This window comes from Chroicocephalus ridibundus, chromosome 4 (genome assembly GCF_963924245.1).
Source record: "Chroicocephalus ridibundus chromosome 4, bChrRid1.1, whole genome shotgun sequence".
Classification (NCBI taxonomy): domain Eukaryota; kingdom Metazoa; phylum Chordata; class Aves; order Charadriiformes; family Laridae; genus Chroicocephalus; species Chroicocephalus ridibundus.
Genome location: NC_086287.1, coordinates 18934195 through 18956497, shown reverse-complemented (window position 1 = coordinate 18956497; position 22303 = coordinate 18934195). Strand labels below are relative to the sequence as shown.

The following is a 22303-nucleotide window of genomic DNA, read 5'->3' as shown; positions in this document are numbered from 1 at the left end:
TAGTTTGTGTAATAATAAGCTATAAAGTGTACTAAACCTAAATAATAAATACTGTGTTAAAAATATAGCACCTGCTTTACAGCAAGTGATAAACATATTAATGAGCAAAATTAAGTAATTCCCAAAGATACATTCACGCCACCCTCATTAAATTTTGAAGATAACTGGCCATTCTGGTATTTCTCTTGGCATTATCCCACCTTGCCAGCAAATGCTTCCATCTGTTCTACAAGGAGACAAAGTTTTGGTCAGATGTCTCTTAGTAACCCTATGCAGAATTTCTCTTCTTCATTGTGTGCAGATGGCTGTGCTATCTCGTATATCTGACAGAGGGCTGAAAGCTGCATCTGTCTGCAGTTTGTCAGTTGGCTGGAGCTTCTCTGAGATGTTAAAACCTTACCTCAAATATTTAACTGCAACTGGTGTTTATTTTGCCAGCAAATCCTCTAAGTTTAGGCCTGAGTATTTGAATGCAAAGTAACTTGACAAGCAACCTGTTCTCAATAGTAACTTCAACATCTCAGCCACAAATACAAAAAGCCTTTCTTAGGCATGACAAGAATGGTGTGATCCAAAACACGCCTCAGAGAAACAGGCAGGGAAAACATAAAAGAGGAACAGAATGCAGGCCTTCATACTGAACTACTTAAGAAATCAGCACTGAAAAAAATGGCAAACTGCACCTTATTCCGAGGTACGTTAGATGCTATTTTATTCCAAAGTACCTGAACAATCAGATCACAGCCACAGAAGGTGAAATCTGGAGTGTCCATCAGGTTAATCAGCAACTGACTCTAATGTTTAGGTGGTGCTCTTTATGTACTGGAGACAGGTCAGAGGTACAACAATTCTCCAACACAGTAAGCATGTCCTTACCTCACTTTGTTAGGCTAAGATTTAAAAAAAAAAAAAAAAAAAAAAAAGGGTGGGGTGTGTGTGTCACATACGGCTTTGTCATAGTCATCATTGGATATGAACAAATGAGCATCTTTGAGGCAGTTCTCCATGTTTCATTTAGGCATATCTCTTCCAAAAGGGAAGAGCTGAGCTGGGAAAGGCAGAACATAAATATAAGTATCATCCAAACTTGTCATTAGCGATATTTGGAGAACACAATTATGAACAGGGCCTTCAAAGCTGAACTGTACTGAGGTGTGTAGCTAGGTGATCTCACCTCTGTGGTTTTCTCATAGACCCGCACACTTGATAGAAGAATGAAACATGCAGCTGACAGTTTGCAAACATGAATCAGTCATCTGCCCCCAAGTACAGGAAGATACTGAAGTTGTTATGATTTAACTAAACACAAACCGTTTCAAGTGCTTCACCCACGTGTAGACATGCTTCCTGTTATTCCCAAAGAGTGCAATTTTTTCAGTTTTCCAAAACAAAGGATAGGAACATTCTGCTATCGGTCCTCGCCACTAAAAATATAGACTACAGCTGGAGCCGCCTACAGGCACTTCCTTTCTTTATTCTGCAGCATAAATTCCTTACAGAGAATTCTTGTTTAGGACTCACTAGAGCAGAATGAAGCAACGCTTACGTAGGTTCCCTACCGCCACCTCCTTTTAGCCACTATTTCCCATCAGTCAAGTGGATAAACAGTTAAACGCAGTCCTTTGGACAGTCAGCGCCACATCAGGAATTAAAACACGAGAAAGCCAGGGAGCAAGAGTCAACAAAACACTCATCTTACTGATCACCACTTCTCATTTAGAGACATGCTGTCTCCTTTTGATAAAATCTGGGTCCAGCAGAGATTTATTTCTTTCTGTTCCAGCCTGCTTTCAAAGTCCCTAGCATGGCCTTTAATTCTCTTTCCAACTTCCACATGCAAAAATATCCTCTATGCACTTTGCATTCTTCAGAGTGCTCTCAAAGAAAGCCCCTGATATTAATTTCAAGTGTAGAAGATAGCCCAGTGCATTAAGCAAGGATTCCTTTCTAAGCACTATATAATAATTGTCAGAGACACAGTATATTTGCTCTGGTCCTGTTGCATACATTCCCTGGGATGTTTGTTTGATGTACTGTAACATTAACTGCTCAGTCTTCTGTTTTAAAATCTACCTCAACTAAATTAATCCCAGGAAATGCAAGAGGAGGGAAGAAAAGGGCTATCAACACATGTGCTGGAGAAAAAAAAAAACAGCACACAACAGACTTATTCATACTCGAGTGGATCTCATATTCCATCATGTTGGACTGTGCTAATCAAGAGCAGGAGTTTATGGTAACTTTTCTTATATTCACCATGTACAGTAAAACTACAAAGCTTTCTTTCATAAGTGACAGCTAGTCAATGTTTAAAAAAGTCTGCTAAGTCCTACAGGGGGAAAGTGCCAAACCAAAACGTTTCCCTTACTCTTTGCAAAGCTGCCACTTGTGTCCTCTGTGCCCAGGGGCTTGGGCAGAAAGCCAGTGGCTCGCATCAGGCTAGAGGTTATCCATCAGCAGCCTGCTGCTCTGTCAGCATTCCAGCTATCAAAAGCACCCTCTGAGGTTTTCGCAATTCGTGTATCCTCCCCAGCCTTCTATGGAATCCCAGCGCTGTTACCAGTAAGGACAGCTTTGCCTTGCTCTTCGTCCCCTCTACCCCAAGCTACACACAGGGTAGTTTGCCTCTCTGATGTGACCTTACAAAACCAGCTCAGAACAGTCAATGATTCTCATCCTTCTCGTCCTCCACAAAAACAGATTTCCAGCACCCTTCACTGCTGAGGGGAGAGGAGAGGATGTACGGCTGCCATATTCTAAGTAGAGATCTGCTGTGAAACACTTGCCCAACGCCATCCAAATCCCATATCCTCCCCCAAGCAACTCTGAAGACTTCATGGAAACCCTGTAAATTGCAAATATTGACTTACGTATTGCACACTGCCATGGTCTGACATGACTCTCCTGTACAGAATTCTGAGATTGTACTATACTGTAAGTTGATGTGATGAAAGAAAGTTGTTGCTGAAAAATAAACACAAAGGAAAGAAATTCAGAAGTAAAATACTTTCCAACACTGGTTATCCTCCAGACAATTATTTAAATAGAGCAAGTGAAGTGACCTCAGAGTCTAGAGCTTGCATACAAATTTAAACATGATTTAGCTAAATTAGTCTAATTATGAACTGCAAAACAAAGAGGTACACAGAATGAAAGCTCTTGTTTTGATTTAAGATGAAAGCACCATGATGCATCAGCTCTTATTACTCACTAAGCAGCAAGACTGGAAAGTATCTCCGTCATCAGCCTCACCTTTGCAGTAGAATACTCTACTACAAGCTGAAGGCAAACAATTTGCTACGTTCTTTTGAAGTCAGACTTAAAATGTACAGTGGCTAGAAAACACCATTAATAGTTCTCATGACATACCTCCTTTAAAAAAAAAACAGCATGAAAACTAGTACACTTCTACTTTTTAAAAATCTCCTGAGATAATTTAACATCTTAATACTCCTCAGGGGGCACCTCACTTTTTCTTAATGATTCTCTGTAAACTTTCCTAGTTTAAAGTAGTTTCTTGCTACTACCACATACTGTTGAAAACGTAAACAAGATGGGGTCATAGCTGCAGCTTAGGACTGGCAGATGAAGCAGAAGCGCAGGAAAGTATTGTCAATCAGAACTGAGATACGCAGATACAGCATTCAGTCACAGTAGTCAATCAACATCTCTGAGTTCCAGCTTGACTACCGTTTAAATTCACAGAAATTCCACCAAGGCTTGGAAGGATTAAGGAGAAGAAATCCAACCAAAAGTCTTCAAAACTTCTGGCTTTAAGCATAACTTGCTTATTAAACTACCATTTTTAGGACTTCTGAAAGACCAATAGCTTGAGTCAGAAACATGCTGAACCAGCCGGCTTAGCAAATAGTCAAAGGGAATCTGATGGTCCTCAAAAGAGCATCAAAAACTTTAATGCCCTTAGTGCCACAGCAAGGGAGTTGGAAGGGAGAAACACATCAAGGCTTCCATGCTGTTGAGCACAGTTGGTTTGTACATAGGACAGCTTAATTACTATTCAAGGTATAATGACATGCATTGTAAGCATAAATAGTCACTGAGTCTTTTTCTAAGCACTGAAAAAGTAAAAAGAAACCGAGTGAATGAATGCCTTCTTGAGTGTGAACAGCAAACACAGAGCTGTACCGTCACAATACTCACTGTTGCTGGCTAGCCACTCGTTGAGGTCTATTTCTCGTGGTAACATCACTAGCTCCTTAAATTCAAAGTCAGTAATTCTGGATTTTGTGTATTCTGGCTCTAGGTAAAGTTTCTTCTCTTCCGGTGCTGGCTTTTTACCGTTTGGCTTTCCCTTGGACTTCCTGCAAGAGATTAAAAAGGGAGAAGAAAGGTTACCTTTACTGTTGATGAACAGCTACAGAAACCTGAAAGAAGCTGATCTATCCAAACTCCTGTATTTGTGTTTACACTGCTCCTCCTGCCTTCCCTCCCCTTAGCTTCATTTTTCTTTTATTAAAGCAAAAGATAGTTTCTTTAAAAGCATATTTGAACGCAGTCACTTTTTTCAAGTAACACTGAAAGTTTTGAATGGCATTAAGAAACTCGAGACTGAGCTGCTCCATCTCCATTGCCCTTCTGTCAGTTTAGATTGCAAATTATTGGGAGAGTGACAGTCTCCCGACGTCTGTGAACAGTCGTGACAGCAGAATGGCACCGTGCCTGAAGGAGCTACTCTGATGCAAGTACATGAACAATCTGCTGCATCATACAGTTAACTGTCACCTGCAAAATAGGCGTTTGAGGGACAGTAAAAGCGGACCGCTGCAAGAAGATAGCTCTCAGCTGGGAAAATGCTCTTTCCACACAATGTGCTGGCACTGCTCATTCCTCAAGGCATTCCTCGTTACTCCGGCCCTATGTCCTCTGAGATAGCAGAAGCCTTCTGGAAGCGAGCATCTGTGACTCCAGCTAGCAGCACTGGTAGCTACAAGAACACCTGCTTTCTCAGCTCCCAGGATACTTGAGACAGAAAGATCAACGTTCTTTTTTTTTTTCCCCTGAAAATCCTTTAAAATTCAATGCATTATGAAATAACCTTCCATTTGGATTTATAAAAGCAGACAAATCACATTCCATAAAATGCATTTATCTCCATGGCATGTTGTGACTTTTTATCTGCCATTTCTAAAGCGTTTGTTGTTGCCACTAGAGTTTTCCTCCCAACCTGTTTTTAACATCCTCAAACTAGACTCAAGCCAATCCATATTCCTGGGTCAGGAGTTCAGTAAGGACTTCTAAGGATGGCTGGTGGGTCTGCACTTTGGTCTTTTAGGCTTCTGTGGTCAAACAGCTGCATATCCATGTGTTTCTACAGTTAAAAAAATACACCTAACCAGAGACAGAAGATGTATTTAATGGTGAGGGACAAGTGCAGTAAGGCAATACTTGCTATGCGTTATCACATTAATACAAGAAGGAGATACGTGGATTTTTTTAATGTCAGGTTTTCTTGGTTAAAGAGGTTTTTTAGGATCTGTAAAACCAAGACAAGCCCACCACTGCACGATGACAGTGTTAAGTTTGCTGTTAAAACTCATCTAGATCCCATCCAGAGGAAACTGACTTTGCGTTCTGGCTCTTAACACACTAAATAATCTTCCAACTGTGCCCCTATCTGAGATACGCGCAGGCTTGATTTTTGCTGTGAGGATGGGATGCACATCCTTCCTGGAAGGGCATTTGAAGTGTCAATGCTTTCCCCAAATAAAGTATGATTATTCGTATTTCTCTCTTTATGGGCTGTTTACTAATCTGTTCGTTAAACCCATCTTCACAATGAGTCATTGTCCACATCGTCAGCACTGCAGTAAGGAGAGGCTGAGATTCGCCTTCCACAAGAAAGGAACACCATAACTTACTACAGCTCGGTCACCAGCACTGCCACAGTTTACTATCTTGAACTTGCATTGAATCTCATCATACTTCTCTCTAACCAGTAAATTAAGACTAGAGGGACTTCAAGACTTCAGGAAGGCCATCATCAAGGAAAACTTAGTGACAGCAGCAGGATATAGACTTAAACTCTCACAATATAATTACAAACACAGATGTGCAGAAAGCACTCTAGGAGGTCTCCGGTAGGAAAAAGATGGTCACACTTTATTTCCATTTGTTAATGAGAAAGGTGGATTTCGTGGTTAGAGAGAAGACGCCTGTGACATAGAACGTCTTTTTAAAGACTACAAATACAGTAGGAGAATACACTAAACCCAGTATATATGAAGATTAATTTAGCATGTAGCTACTCTTGCACATTTCCTGCCATCCCCTTTTTCCCCAGCAGTGCATTCCAATTCAAATGAATCCTGCGAGATTTGTTCCTTGCATTTATTTAATGAAGTAACCTGGATTAATTCTCATAGCTGCTCCACAAAGGGACGTTTTAGGACATGCAAAGTCAGATGTTCCTCAGTGCAAGGCTCTTAATACAGAGGGGCTGCTCAGTTTGACCAACAGCTCCTGGGTGTCAGATAACTATTCTTGTCTTTAAACCCTTAAGCTTGCTAGATCTCATTTGAACCTCACCATGTAAAAATAAGAAAGAAAAGTCCATGAAAGCAGAACTGCAGGAGGGCCTTAAAGGGATTTAAAGAAGTTATGAAAGATATACTTAATTTATGCTCGGGCTTGAGATTTTTCAGGTTTTCACAGAACTTGAGATGATAGTCAAGGAAAATGTAATAGCATAAAATAATAGTCTCGTCGTATAGTCTGTAACCTGACTTTATAGCAGATGAAGCAACATGTTTGACCTCTTCCTTTTGCAGGAATACCATGTTAAGACTTGAAACTACCTTATCCTGACAGTCAACAGCATAAATCCAGTTGAAACCATGCGCTTGGCCCTGAGCTAGTAAAAAATACTCCAGGCCACTGATTTGCTTAATTCCTAGTACAGGCTGCCTTACTCCTACGCTGCTGAAACCAAGCCTGGCACGCTCCATACAGCACCTTCTTACCTGCTGGGCCTCTTGAGAAACAATATTAAGGTCTATTCAGAATATACTGTTAAGGGGTTTTTTCAGCTGGTTGGGTTTAGTGGTTTGGGGGGTTGTTTTGAGGGGGCAGGATTCAGGCATTCAAGGAGAAGGTGACTTTTAAAGAAAATTAAGTTCCAGTAACAATCATGCAGAAAATACCTTCAGCTTCACAGACTGGTTCAACAAACCGCATTAATCACACTTGGGGAGAAGAGTTATCAGTGAGTAGTAGTTTGGATAGAAAAGAGTTTGTGTCTTTGCTTTACTTCAGTATATTTAAACCAAGGGCCCCAGGTTAGGGCTGTGCCACGTCAGCTAAGAGCCATCTTCTGAGAGAAGGAGGAGGAGGAGGGGAGGGAGACGAAGACGTCAGTCTGTCATAGAGCCAGGCTGTGGAGGGAAACCATAGAAGGAAGCCAGACATACGAGGCTGAGGCAAGCCTTCCATTGAATAGAAACAGATAGTGTGTACCTCGTTCTCACTTCAGCATCTTCTCCTCGTTTCAAGAAAAGAAACAAAAATTCAACACTAAATATATTTCACAAGTTTGCTAATGCAAATGCCTATACGTTGTCCTTTTACAAAAACCAAACCCCCTCATTTCCAAACAAATGTCAGTCTCTGTTAGATTAGTACATGCAGCCACTTTGCATCTTTTCAACAGATTGTGTAAGTCTTTCCACAACTGCCTTGTGCTGGAACTGGAGTATTTCAAACAGAAGCTTCCTGAAAGATCCCATTCTCTGCCCCTTTCCAAAGTTGTGGCTCGGTTTAAAAAAGGACCTGACTCATGGGTATCATCACTGAACCTGCAAAATGCCCATAATCACTGAAACCTGAATGTCAAATCACCATGTGCAGTATAAACTTTTCTAACCTTTTGCAGCTGCTGAGAGCTAACGCAAGACCAGAGAAATTGTTTCTACCAGCAGATTTTCATGACCTGCATGTACGCCATTTGCATACTATGCAGTCCAAATATTTTAAGTACAAACTAAAAAAAAACCCAGTCTTAAAAACATCAAGTTTTAAATTGGACCACACATCTTTCCTCAATTAGGCAGAACTGATGTTACAAAGTCAGGCTTACTCGTATTAATTGAGTCATGTTCAGTCTAGGCTGTAAAACTGTGGATTTAGTTTGGAAACTGTCAATACTAGTCAATACTAAAGCATTTTCTTTATAGACTTACCAAGCTGGAGCATACTGCAGTACGGAGAAAACAGTTTTAGAAACATGATTACCTATGATTAAGGATCAACAAATAACAGTTCCATGTTCTAGCTAAACCAAAGCTCATACATTCGCAATTACCAGCGTGATGTTTAGAAGTTAGCTTCCTTCCTTCTGCTCTCCCCTACCTCGAAGTTCAGTGTTGCTTCAAAGACTTGTAAGAAAATACCATCTACCTGGAACCAACTCCAAATGTGCAAAGCGAAGCATCCGTTATTTCCTTTGCTGTGAGCTGTTCAAGATGCCTTCCTCAATTTTTCATTTTACGTTTAAAGCACACAAATATGAAAAATTGTGTGTAGCCATTTCTGCGATGTCTCAGAACACTCTTATAAGTGAAGACTATAGCAGCGAGCATAAAGCCTCACATTCAGCAACAGCTCATTCAGCCTGCTTTCAATGAAAGGAAAAGCGACAAGAACAGTAGAGTTTTACTATTCTGTTGAGGAAACACCAAAATTCATGACCTGTAGATGATTACTTACTGGAAAACATAACTAAATGTCATATGAAACCACAAAAAGGGCAGTACCTTTCAAAACACTGCCATAGGCACCCTAAAGCAAACCAAAGTCCTGATTCATGTTTCCCTGTGTCTTTCTTAAAAAATAAGAGAATTCTGCTAAATGTGTCTTAACACGTCCATGTCAGATCAACTGTATCTCCAAAGCAGCTGGAGGAATAGCTGTTATGCAGCAGTTTGGTGAAGGTCTGTGAAGAGGTTAGACCAAAACCTGTCTATCAGTGCTTAACTACTAATTAAAGAAAGAAACATCTTTAGGGAGTCCAAGGGTTTTTTTGACAGGCAAACCAGAGTACAACCTAATTCTTCAGATAACTCCCAGGATACGTTTGCGTTTGTTTGGTTTTAGGCACTCAATTGAGTATGATGCCCCAGGCCAAGTCACACCCACGAATAAGTTTCAGGGAGGGAAAAGTGATGGGAGATGGCAGAAGAGAGGTCACTTGTCTGAAGTCTTAGAAGAAGGTTCAGCAAACGGGCTCCAGCCAAAGACAGTACATTCACTAATGCTTCTAACAGGGCTTCCATACTCAACCTCGTGTTCAGCTGAGGAAACGCAGCAGCTGGAAGTTTGCCTGGATTTCACTGGAGGAAGAGATGTATAAGACACTCCACCAAGTGACAGGCCCACTGGGCTGCGATGATTTTTTTTCCCCTGGTCTAACTGCTTTTTTAAGATCAAGTAAAACTGCCAATTTCCCACCTTGTTTTCTTATCCCATCTCAGTTAATAAAGATACTCCTCTCATCTCTCTCATTTCCTTCTTGATCAGATGCCCTGTAGTTTCTTGGTTTTAAAGAACCCACACTTTGGAGCATCTTCAAAGCACCATCCAGGTAGTAATTTAATTTTAAAACCATACGAGGAAAGTATTATTCCCATTTCATAGCAGAAAATGGCTGTAAGGTTCAAAGTTTATTCATGGTACAAATACTAAAGATGTGTTTCAGTTTAAACTGATATAGTTAGTTTGGAAAGAAGTACGTGTGAAGCAATCTGATTCAGCTGAAGAAGCATCAAAGACACAAAGTCCACCACGTGGACATGCTTCACAACCTGATGTAGTTCACACCACTTTGGAATTGCACCAGGCACACATGGGTTTGGTCATGAGAATCTGCTTTATTACAAGACTGATCACACAGAGGGAATACTAGGGATTTATTACATGACAAACTTCCCTAAACTGATGGTGTAATTTAAGATTATCTCTACCAATTCAGGATTCCTTTTTTCCAGACGTAACCAGCACAGCTATAATAATTCCTTGCTGTCTCCAGCAAGCTGTGCAGTTTCTTAGACTGCATCTGAAGCTGAAATCTCTTCAAGGACAAATGATGATGCTTCAATCACCATCTCCTACCCTTCACACCCAACTAACTGCCCTCAGGGTGAGTGGCTGTTTATTTTTTCTTTTTTAAATACAAGTAATCAGTGGCTTTTCTCTTTTTAATGTGGCATATTAAAGTGGTTTTAGTACCAGATATATGAGTAACTTTAGAAAGTTAAAAAGTTTATTAAAAAAAACCCTATAGTGAGGAGCAGAGCTGCAGGCAAAACTCCAATCATTTTGCGCCCTCTGGATCGCGCACTAGTTTCAGGTTCCAGCCAAGTCTCAAACACACTGATTTCCATTTGAAAATTGACAGAACGGGTCCAACAGGCCTTACATGGCAGATTTGTCTCTGTTTGCAAACCTCAAAACTCACAAACCATCTCAGGTCTGTGGGGACGAAAACGACCACGGATTATGAACCTTACAGGACAAAGATGCTTATTTTGTGATTAATAATATTTAATTTTTTTAGTAACTAACCCTATTTCTTACCCAAGGTTAACTGGTATAATCCTAACAATCCCCAGCAAATTTAGAAGAGAGCAAGTCTGGACCGTGACAATCCAGCTATGATGTGTTCAGTGTTGCTGAGAGCCCCATGGTTCATAGCAATGCACGCAAAAGTGGCACAAAAAAGAAAAACGTATTTTAAGGAATATCAAAAATAAGACGCCCATAGAAATGTTATCAAATGATACTCAAAATGTCATTTAAGGTTTTGGGGGTTATTTTCAAGTAACCTTGCTTGCGCTTTATAATTTATATGGTCACAATCTGGAAAATTTTGGTGTTGAAGTGGTACATTCCCAACTAAAACATTTATGTGGAAAACTTACAGTCTCCAACAGAAACACCATATTCCACCTCACGCAGGTGTACCTCTACACTACCAGCTACCGGATATATCAAACTATCTTGGGCCTTTGATTTTCATCCTGTCATTTTTTCCTTTCTTTTTCAAGTGTCATGTTTTAAAATATCCTCCACTGATGAAGTATTATAGGGTGAAGTGCTCCTGCCAAAACCTACTTTCTTGGTAATCTGAGGATGGGGGTTAGCTTCTTAAAACATAAGCCAACACAGAATTAGAGAGGCAGGAAGCCAACATTTTAACAGCGTCTTTTAGGCCGATCTTTATGAACACTTTCATGTTTTTATAATTTCCAGTGAACATGGGTTTATAATTCAAAATTAAAGGTATACTGGATATTTTCAGTTTAGCTTCTCTCCTCTTCCCTTCTTTGGGTAAGGAGTCAAATGGAATATGAATGGAACAGAAATGGGAATAAAACACATTAAGGGAAAAAAATTTAACATGCAATCTCGCTCCCTCTAATGTACTCCTTTTGCAGAGGGGAAAAGGTTTAGATTGGCTATTAGGAAAAATTTCTTCACTGAAAGGGTTGTCAAGCACTGGCACAGGCTGCCCAGGGAAGTGGCTGAGTTGCCCTCCCTGGAGGTATTTAAAAGACATGTAGATGTGGTGCTGAGGGACATGGTTTAGTGGTAACTTGGCAGTACCAGGTTAACGGTGGACTTCATGATCTTAAAGGTCTCTTCTAGCCATAACAATTCTACGAAAAACCCAAAGATTTCAGCCATCCACAGAAGGCTACAGCTTTGTAAAGAAAACCAGGTTAGCTGCTTGCAAACGTACTTGTTACCTTTCTGCTTTTTCTGCGGCACTTTATTAGAAGGAAGTTATCGGTTAATTTCTGGTTAGAAATGTTGTGCATAAGTATGTGAGTCCTGAACACATTCATAGCAGGAAGGAAACAGTTTTATGAGCTAAAATTTATGAGTCCTAGTGACAAACTCCCACCAAGAACAATGAAGAAGCAGGTTACGCCAGTTTTTACAGGACAGGAACAAGCTCATGAAGGCTGTCTGGTTTCCTACTCCAGCAGCCCACGGTCTTTTCTCCTCGGTTAAGTACAAGGACTGGAAGCTTAGAGGCGCTAGGCTGCTTAAAAATCACTTCTTGGTAATTCAATGCCTTTATTTATTTGTATAGCAAGCAAGAAAAGGGAAATAACTTTCATTTGAACATCAGTAGAGCTGCCCTTCCTTTGAGAAAAAGCAACAGATATTGTATTTCCCTCTTTAAAACTGTACAAGATTAGGATCTCTGTGGAGATTTTTCTGCAATCCCATGTCCTGTTTTAACCCTGATCGCTGCTAAGCCTTTAGCTGAAAATGCCCCGTGACAGCACACCCACAACACAAATCCTGGATATACACGTTCAGGATTGGGAAAGAAGAGAAAAGAACATCAGCAGGGGAAGGGAAGCTGTGTAAGGTATTGGAAAGCAAGCCCAAATCCCACAGCAGCATACAGTGCAATTGTTCACGGATTGCTGTGGTCAGACCATTTCTCCAGGGCCTGGGGAAGGGAAGGAGACTAAGCGTTTTAAGACGGTCTCCATTCTGATTTCCTCTCGCCCCAGGTCTCGTGACAGACCCCTCTGACCTCAGTTTCATTCTTCCCCTCCTGCCCTGGGTGAGCTCCAGGGCTCAGCTGCTGCGCAGGTCTAAGGGGGCTGCGTAGAATAAAATGTGTTTGGCAGCATTTCTGGCCCCGCTTCTTCATTTTTGTTCTGTTTTTAAAAGTTACTAATAGTTTATTTAGGAGGAGGAGGAAAGAAGAATGTGCTCTACATGCCAGGGAAACTTTTTCTTCTGGATTCTCAGAGTGGCTCTTTGCCTTAAAAGGGAATCTTTGCTTGGCCTCCGGATGCTCTGCTGTAAACAGTCGGTGCCAAGGCATGGCAGGCATGTTAAGGATGACAAGTGCCATAACATTAGTTCATAATGTTGCTTCTCAACAGAAAACCCAAACATTCTGCAGGGTCAAAGTGAGTTCCAGCTGGTGCTGCTGGCAAAGCAAGGAGAACATGGGGCACCTGCACACACTATGGCCCTGTGGTACATCAGGCCTTTCCCTTCCCTTTTGTAGGGCCAACCTACTGGTGAAGAGTCTAGAGCACAGGTCTTATGAGGAGCAGCTGAGGGAACTGGGGTTGTTTAGCCTGGAGAAAAGGAGGCTGAGGGGAGATTTTATTGCTCTATACAACTACCTGAAAGGAGGCTGTAGAGGTCAGGCTCTTTTCCCAGGTAAAAAGCGATAACACAAGAGGAAATGGCCTCAAGTTGCACCAAGGGAGGTTTAGGATGGATATTAGGAAAAATTTCTTCACAGAAAGGGTTGTCAAGCATTGGAACAGGCTGCCCAGGGAAGTGGCTGAGGCACCATCCCTGGAGGTGTTTAAAAGCTGTGTAGATGTGGCGCTGAGGGACATGATTTAGTAGTGGATGTGGCAGTGTTAGGTTTACAGTTGGACTTGATGACCTTAATTAAAGGTCTTTTCCAACCTAAATTATTCTATGATTCTACTTCTCTCCCTCGTTCTCTCTTCCCTTGAACGTCACCTCCCAGCGCTAGCTCAGTGTTTGCCATGCTGTTTGCCCGTAGTGGCACGTCAGCTGCACGTTAATTGCTTTTCAAAGTACAGTGCTGAAACTCCTGGGTATTTGCTGGTGGCCAGGTACCACTCCTGCTCCTTCTCTTCTGCTCAGGATGCCCCATCTTTTCTTCGATCTAGCTCTGGGAAGAATGGCTACAGAGGCAAGGCCAGGCATGTGAACAGCTCAGTTAATGCTACAAAAATGCAGAGTGCATTCTTGTGGTAAAACACGCGGGACTAGACTTTCTTTTCTTCTCTGGGCGAACCTGCCAGAACTCCTCCCCCAGACCAAGTGGAGGTATCCATCCAGCCTCTCCAGTTACCTTTGGGAGGGTCTTCTGACTGTAATCCCTGAGCTGGTCCAGGTTCCCCTCCAGTCAACATACTTGGGAGGGGGAAGTGATGTCAGATGAGAGACAAATAGGAGCCAGTGATGCAATTTAAAAGGAACCATTCACTAGTAGAAACACAGAAGATTACCTTACCCAAGTAAATACCCTGTTCTTCATTTTGAAATGTTCTCTTCTACTTTCATGCTAAAAACCTCTTATATCCAAACCAGGAGGTGCCAACACGAAGCCTCAGCAAGGTTCTTTTCTTAACCTATTTACTACAGTCCAGATTTTTGGTAATTTGGGGATTAGGGAAAAAAAAGGACACAAATCTTTCCTAATGTTTATTTTCAAGAGCTCTACGTGGAGCCAAATTAGGTCTGTGGTAAGAGAGATTCAGTAGGTCACAGATTAAGTGCTGCAACAATTAATTTATCCAATGCTTAGAACAAACCATACAGCAGAACACTGCACCATAGGTGCCCAAGTCCCAAGCCTGTGACGGACATGGGGTGGTGGTTCTTGGGTTTGGTTTTGTTGTTTTTCAGTTTCCAAATGTAGGTGAACTCTGGCTGTCTGACAAAGGAAGCCAAAAGCTGAGCAGAAAGAGGGCAATCCCTGCTTAAGAAGGTGTTTCATAGTATATTCTCCCCTGCTTGCAACTCCTCCTCCCCTAGAACGGCACTCTCAGAGCAGACCCTGGTGCAGGGCACAAAGGGACAGGAGAGGCCATGCTACGCTAACTCTCCAGGGCTTCTCTGCCCAGACATTACTGGAGTTCTGGGATTTGTCTTGTTAACATGCAGCTCATTTTAGTCCCCAGGCACACTCACTCCAAACCCATCAGGCCATACACAACACCAAGATAAGGATGCTCCTGGATCTTTGCCTCCCTTAGAGGAAAAATGTCATTTGTATTCTAGCAACACAAATGCTTCCTCATCATCCTGCATTGTTCAATGTACTCCCATACTGCAGCTGGACAGTATGAACAGGATTCATTTCACCTAGCCAAGGATATCTGCACATGTAAATGTTTCTATCTGAATTGGCCTTTTAAAGTCAGCAGAGAGAGTTTTTTCTCTATACTGGAAAACATTTCAGTCCAAGGCAGAGGTCTATAGTATACCTTTTTTTTTTTTTTTTTTTTTTTTAATTAAAACACACAGGCAAAGGAGAAAAGTGGCTCTCAACAGAGAGCAGACAACGGCAGAGATACCGAGCCTGGTGCTGTTAGAGATGCTGCATGCTGCAGTGGGGAGATCTCCCGCACTACAGAGCCACGAGAACAAGTGATCTGCACCAAGATTTGAAAGCAAGTAAGTTTTGGGGTGGCTTTTAACACGTTTTTCACATCAAGGAAGGCAAATATAGGCCTGCCAGATTTATTATTATAATATTCAGAACAGTGTTTTTTCAACTCATGATTTGAAATTTTGGAGACCAGAAAAACTGCTTGCAAAGAACAAGTAAAAACTAAAAAGAACATAATTGGCAAAAAAGTCCATTTCTCTCTTTCAAGGTTTTTAGACTATGCAAACTGAAAGAAAATGTAAGTGTACTGCAATAAAAACACAGAAATGTCTTAATTAACATATCTATTTCCTGTGTGTTTTCAGACATATCTATTAACTTAAGCAGTGGTTTATTTATTTATTATCCTGTAATCTTCTACTGGAACACACAGAGTTATTTTGACTTCTGCATCATGATTAAATTCAAGTTCTGGCAGCAGCTGCTCCTCCTGGTTATTCTGATGCAGCCCTGTTATCTTTCTAGAAGAGCACATGCAGTACACTTTGGTCCACCTTTGTGGAGAGGGAGTTCACCACCAAAGCACATAAACCACTGAAGACACTATTTGTTATCTTCCAACCCAGTCTGTAGAGCTGGCAGATTGCAACGCTATCTTTTTATTTCAAAACAGAGCAAATTTGATTTGGAAATCTCATGGCCTCGTAAATAGGGGATTTCACAACACCGCTTGCACAGTGTTGCTCTTCGGGATAGAGCTGTGCTTTAACTGCTGGGAATTATTTCACCATGGCAACCTGGCTTCAGCAGACTTCTTGCTATACAGCCCAAGATGTACAAACGCAGACAGTCTACTCTGCTCAGAGACTACCAGGGTGCAGACAGGTTTGTCTTTGCAAGAAGCGTTTTAGTTTCCTCACTGCCTTTTTGCCTTGCAAGCTCTCTTTGTACAGCTAAAAACATTTATCTAACAATACTAACTAGTTTTAAGTACCACTATAGTCTAAAGAAAGCCTGCAACAAAGGCAATACATTAGATATGCAGGTCAAGCTCACCACCTTACCCACATATTATTGACAGGTACATATAATACCTAATGTACTTGTAGTCTGAATTTTACAATTCTCAACTTTTAGAAGTCTACAAAAAGGTTTTAAAATATATTTTGTAACTATGCTGTGTAGTATGAAAGAAGGCAATGTGGACTGCATGACAGTCCCCAAACAGTTAATGAGAATACTCACTCCCAGAGTCTGTGCTCTCAATAGATAAATATTTTTCAACATGGTGCAACATGTCAGCTTGCAGCTGAGCACAGTCATAGTTGTTGTCTCCTCAGCTCCCCAGAGGCAAGAAACAGTAAAGGACTGTCTTTTTTACTTCTGGCAGGACTGGGCAAATTACAACTATTTAGGCACAAAAAGGGTCTCGCATTGGAAGGGTAAATTATTTTTGTTGGGAAGAGAGTGAAAACGAATTCATCACCTGCCTCGCTACCAGAGTTCCCACCTTTGAAAACGTCATCTATATGTAATCACACAGTAGGCAGGACTTCAACAGCTGAATCCTTCACATAAACACCGTCTGCTTTACATCTAAAAAGTGTGGTTTAGTAGGACAGAATAGTGCTAGGGCTTACCAGAACTGAGAGTCTACATAGAAACACTAGTAACAACATAGCTATTCAAACATCTTAGCTTTTTTGTAGGAGCTTCAGTAAACAATATAAACTGAATTAGATATATAGCATGGGAAAAAACTGTTGTTTTTACTATTCATAAGCAGTTTTGCATGCCTGCACCTGTAAACTCACTTTTAAAGCATTTGTACTAGCACACACATGTGCATCTTGTTGCATTGAAACACACAGCTGTGAGGAATTCAATTACCTACCCAGTCATTAGTTATTGAACAGGTTGGGCAAAGAAACACCTATGTGAAGAAGCAGCCCCACCTGAAGTTTTCAGCCTCTGTATCAAGCTCCACACACTCATCTCTTACACTTTAACTACAGCATTTTAATTAGGAAAGATATTTATTTACTAGAAATGACCATCGGTCAAGGTTAGTTCTCTCTCAATGGCAGTTCTGAAAATCCCAAATGGATCTTTTCCCTTTCTTAGTATTTTGGCCTTAATTTAAAGCAAAGTTAGTTCAGGGATGTCCCACCTCTCCTGGCATGCCTTAGATCAGATCCTATGATGAGAAATGGTGCCTTTCGGTCTTAGTATGAACTATCTTGTTAAACAAAAAACCTGAAATCCATAGTTAGAAGGCACAAACTGTGTCTCCTCACAGGGTAAGAGAGAGTTGAAGGTAAAAAGAATCAAAGCATTATCTTAATTAGGTAACTTTCATTAACAAATGGTAGATACAAAACATTCACTAATCTAACCATGTAGTTAATTTTTAAACTGTGCAACAGAATGATGCAATGTGCTTTGTTCAGTTTTGTCCTCAATAGCACATGGCTGATTTCAGTATTTCCTAGAAAACAGCACTTTGAAGTTTTGCTTTCTGTACATTAGAGGAAGAAAAATCTCAATTTAAAATACAAACTCTATAGAATCATGGGTCAAAGTAAAGAATATTTGAATGACTGATTGAAAAAAATAGTAGGGTGGATAATAATTTAATTACTGGTACAGTTAGATCAGCCACTGTTAATTAGCTCATGAGACAGCAGTGATTCCCAACCCTAATTTATTACTTTTCAGGGTGCACCAAGGGAGACCAAAAAGCTTAAGTAGAAGCACCTTTACAAATGCATACCAATTCATTAGCAATCAGAAAATCCCCAAAACATAGATATATTCAAACTTGTAGCATTACCTCCAAGGGCTTGCTGAAGTATAAATTCATTCCTTAATTAAATGCTGAAAGCACAGCCAAGAAATTGGTTAAGGAAGACTAGTAATTTTCAAAAATAAATATTAAAATTAGATGCATAGCTGTGTGCTGAATTTGTTTCATTCCCTTGGCTGCACGTGCAAATGACAAGCAACACCTTTAACTGTTCATGTGGATTTGCAATTAATCAGCTCACATAAGCAGAGACCAACATCTAAGATTCTTCCTTTTGTGCAGTCACGCTTTTGCACTGGCTTTTGCAACTCAACATCACACCTCAAAAGAAGGGACGGTTATGACCAGCTACCTCTCTTCAAACACAGGCTGCATTGCTCACCTGAGAAGCCCTGTTTCAATTCCTGGCAGCGACCCACAGTCCATACTGGTTTTGCAGAGATGTAACCATACCAGTCACACATAGCCGCGCTAGCAGTTTCACTGAGAAGAAATGAAAGATGGTCCCTAACTAGTAAAGAAGCCTCTCTCAAGGGAGTAGTTTCATTTCACTGTTGGGTGATCCAGTTACTTCTCGGTATTCATAAGTCTCTACTTAAAAATCAATAGGAATCCTTCTCAAAAAGCTTGTAACTGAAATCATTTAACAGATTAGTTAGCTCGACTCCTAAACAAGATGTGTGGATTTAAAAACAAAGGGGGGGTGCAAAACAAAACACACACACCCCAATTAAACTTTTTCATGTATTTGAATGACGTATCTAGATATGAAAAAAGCTTTGTATACTGAAAAACAACAGAAAAATAAATATTTCAGTTGAGACAGAATACAGTTTCCCCTCTGTCCCCCTGAGATGGTGGTCTCAAGACCCCAGCTTTATCTTTTCCCCGCACAGGTTTGTACTGAAGAAATAAGGCAGTCACATCAGAACTGAAGACTTTGTATAATGAAGAATGAGCAAAACCTAGTTTATCTCAATTGCCTTTCCCCTGTCTTGCCAAATGCATCCTGCTGATTGTCAGCACTTACCCATGTAAGGCTTTGGTGGTCTGAATCGGGGATCTGTGGTCACATCGGACTGAAGAGCAAATCTGGGTAAGTGTCTGGAGTGTGAGCGGAGCTACCAAGATGACTAATGTCATCTCTCCTCCCTGTGAATTTTCATAGATCACCATAAAGAAGCCCAAGCTTTCTTTCTTCATTAGCTCCATGTACTTTGTATGGTGTGCTGGAATTATTTTTTTCAGGTGTTAAGCTGTCCTAAGAGTTTTAATATTCTGTCACTACCTGCCTTTCTGAGGACAGCTGTGCTCACTGCTGATTCTTCCTTTTTTAAAAATAAAAGGAATTGCACAGGCATCCACAATGTTCTTTTCACCTGGGGAGCATCTGCTATCACCAGTCCCATGCTGTCTGAGCAAAAGCACTTCTAAACTTATTTCAGTACCAGACAGAAATCAACTTGGAAAATTAAAAGAGCAGCATTTTCTGACAAGCTCAACCAACCTAGCTTGGACTCCATTAACTCCAAGAAGTGTTTTTTCTTCAGAAAGCTGGAAGAAGGGGTTAATCCATACATCCATTTCTTTCCAGAGACTAAGTGCTAGCAGCTCTTAAAAGAAAAGAAAACCATCATCTCATCTTCTCTAACAGCAATCTGCTGAAGTCTTACTTAAGATTCTGTTGAGCTCCACAGAACCAGGAATTAAGAAAAAGGATTAGAAAATCCTCTCAGCAAAAGAACTCAGTTTTGGTGTATTCACAAAGATTTATGATAGGAGAAGGGATACATTTTGTCTTAGCCATCTCAGAGACAGGGCACCAACCGGTGGAAGACCACATTCCTAACACATCTCTTCAGCAGAGATCATCAAGAATGGAAAGCAAAAAGCTCTTCTACAGAAGATTATTTTTTTTTCCTACAAACCTACTTGGGTGAAGACCTTGGAGTGCACAGATGGTTTGAGATACCAGAAACCATCAGATAGAAATTAATTGTGAAGTAGGTATTTTCTCCATAAAGGGCAGCACCAGAAAAATGGGCTATTACAACACAGGAAGCAAAGAGGCCAACCAGGAATTGTAGTCAACTCCCAGAAGGATGAATGTTGCATGCTCATACTTTGCACGTATATAAACCGAAACCATCTTCCAGGCAGAAACAAGCCGCTAAAATCTGGAGCAAATCCTATAATAAAACAGATGCATACCAAGGAAACAAGATAAAAGAAGGGTGAATAATTTCAGAAGTCTGAGATTACAATCAAATCTATTCTTAAAGTGTCCAGGAGGGATCTTCAGAAAAAAGAAGCAGACTTTTGCCCATACAACAGAGGAAAATGCTGTTAAACCTTGGGGCAAGTGCCCTTCCTATACTAGCTCTGGAGACACCTCCCAGGGTTATTTCAACACAAAGAAGAATTTCAGCAGTCCTCTCCCTCTGGCTATCGCTTCACAGGATGTAGAACACGTAACCAAAATACAGCTCGATGTTATAAATACCTCTGACACTGACTTCTTCATGAAGTTAGTGTATCATACATGGTTTGCCAACTTTCATAAATGCACCAGGGTCATGACACTCCTGTGGCAAATGAAAAGTGAACAAATGGACAACTATCACAAAGACAGGGAGGAATGCATGGCGCACTGGACCACTAGTGAGACACAGCATCGAGTCCTGAGCTTCAGGAGCAGACCAGGTTGTTAAATGGCTTTGACAGAAGTATCTGACAGCTCATAGCAGGGCTGAACGTCAAGCAGAGCACTACAAGTTTTGCAGCCACCACCAGAAGACAGTTTGCTACCTATGTATGCTGGAGAACACCCACCCGTGCGAGCAGGGAGAGATGCTCTTCCAAGGGCACATCCCAGCTGGACGAGTCCACTAGGCTGGCAATGCCACTGCAACCTGCTCTGCCCTGAGGACAGGACACTCGCATCAAAGAACAGTCTCCAAAAGCACAGCTGTGCTTTCATACGCACAGAAGAGCTACCACAAAGCCCCTCCTGCCTGGTCACAGCTTGCTAAAGCACAAGATGTTACTGCCCCATAGTGTCATTGGTCCTTTCTGAGGAGCTGGGTGAGAATCCCAAAAGGCTGTCATTGAACAAGGAATCAGCTCCTGTTACAGAAATATTCAGCAAGACACAGCATGACAATTAGCGATGTCAGTTGCCCTGAACCATAAACATTTTGAACTATTTTGGTACAATGGAAAGTTGTGGGAGGGCAAAAGAAAAAGAACAGGATAAAAATAGCTGACATGGTTCTGAAGAGCATTTTGCCTATAAGCCCCTTCCCTGCACACTGCCCTCCCTGCCTTCTCTTCTGCCTGTCCCCAGGCATTAATCAGATTAGCTAATGTTAAAGGCGGCTCTTCCTAATTACGTTCTAATACTGTAGACCTGACTAAATTATTGAAAAATGTTTCTGCCTAAATAAGGATAAAACAAGTTGATTTATTTTTTTTTTTTAAACATTTGCTTTGGTCCTGTCGATAACACACAAGCCATCACAGACAACTATCTTCAGCAATGAGAGTCAAGTGGTGCCAGCAGCCACATCAACACGCCCCACTTCTACCCACCCATGTCCCGTTTCATGAACACATTTAAGACAACTTTGCATGATCACTTAAAAACCAGAATCCAATGTCAGAATTAACCTGGTTTATTTCTAATCTTGCTATGAATTATGTGAGGAATAGTACAAATTTAATTTTCCAAAAATTTGTAAGTGCTGGATGTAAAAACATATAGCACCATCCAGGATGCCAACACAAACTTGCTAATTTAGCTGACTGGAGAACACACTATCATTGAAAACAAATTACTACACTCTTCAAAAGTACCTGTAAAAATTCTACTTTGTTAATAACGCCAATGCCACACCTACCCAAGAAGAGTGGGGTCGGTTGGTTGATTTTTTGATTGGTATCCAAATGAACCCCTGCACATTGCTTTAAGAAGGGAGGCTCTTAGGAGAAAGAGAAATTTTCAGTTGTCTATTCCCACACTCATCCTGGACTATGCGTACACGTAAACCATACTGTACTTTATCAGAAGGCATTACACAATGGCATCACAACTCTGTATCCCACCATTATTCCTCTTTCCTGACTCCACATCACCAATTATTAGTCAGCTATCCTAGAAGGACTCTGTTTCACTGGAGACTTAAAAAAAAAAAACCAAACCAAAAAAACCCAAACCTGCACTGACTATGAAGCAGCATGAAGAGTAGTCTCTGAAAATCACCCGTGCAGGACCCACAGTGGCACGGCACAGCAAACGCTCTGCAGTTCTGAGCCGCGCTCCAGCATCTGAATTGGGATTCAAGCACTGGTGC

General features: G+C 41.1%; 1 protein-coding gene across 3 annotated transcripts in view; it reads right to left on the bottom strand.

Moving 5' to 3' along the window:
* The window catches only part of MOB2 (MOB kinase activator 2), a 120281-nt gene that overhangs the window by 6570 nt on the left and 91408 nt on the right, over positions 1–22303 (bottom strand). For all 3 annotated transcript variants that reach the window (XM_063332954.1, XM_063332953.1, XM_063332952.1), the window contains exons 2-3: positions 4162–4322; positions 2871–2964 (exon numbers count right to left, since the gene is read on the bottom strand). In XM_063332954.1, the coding sequence (XP_063189024.1) occupies positions 2871–2964; positions 4162–4322 (255 nt within the window). The remainder of the gene's footprint in view (positions 1–2870; positions 2965–4161; positions 4323–22303) is intronic.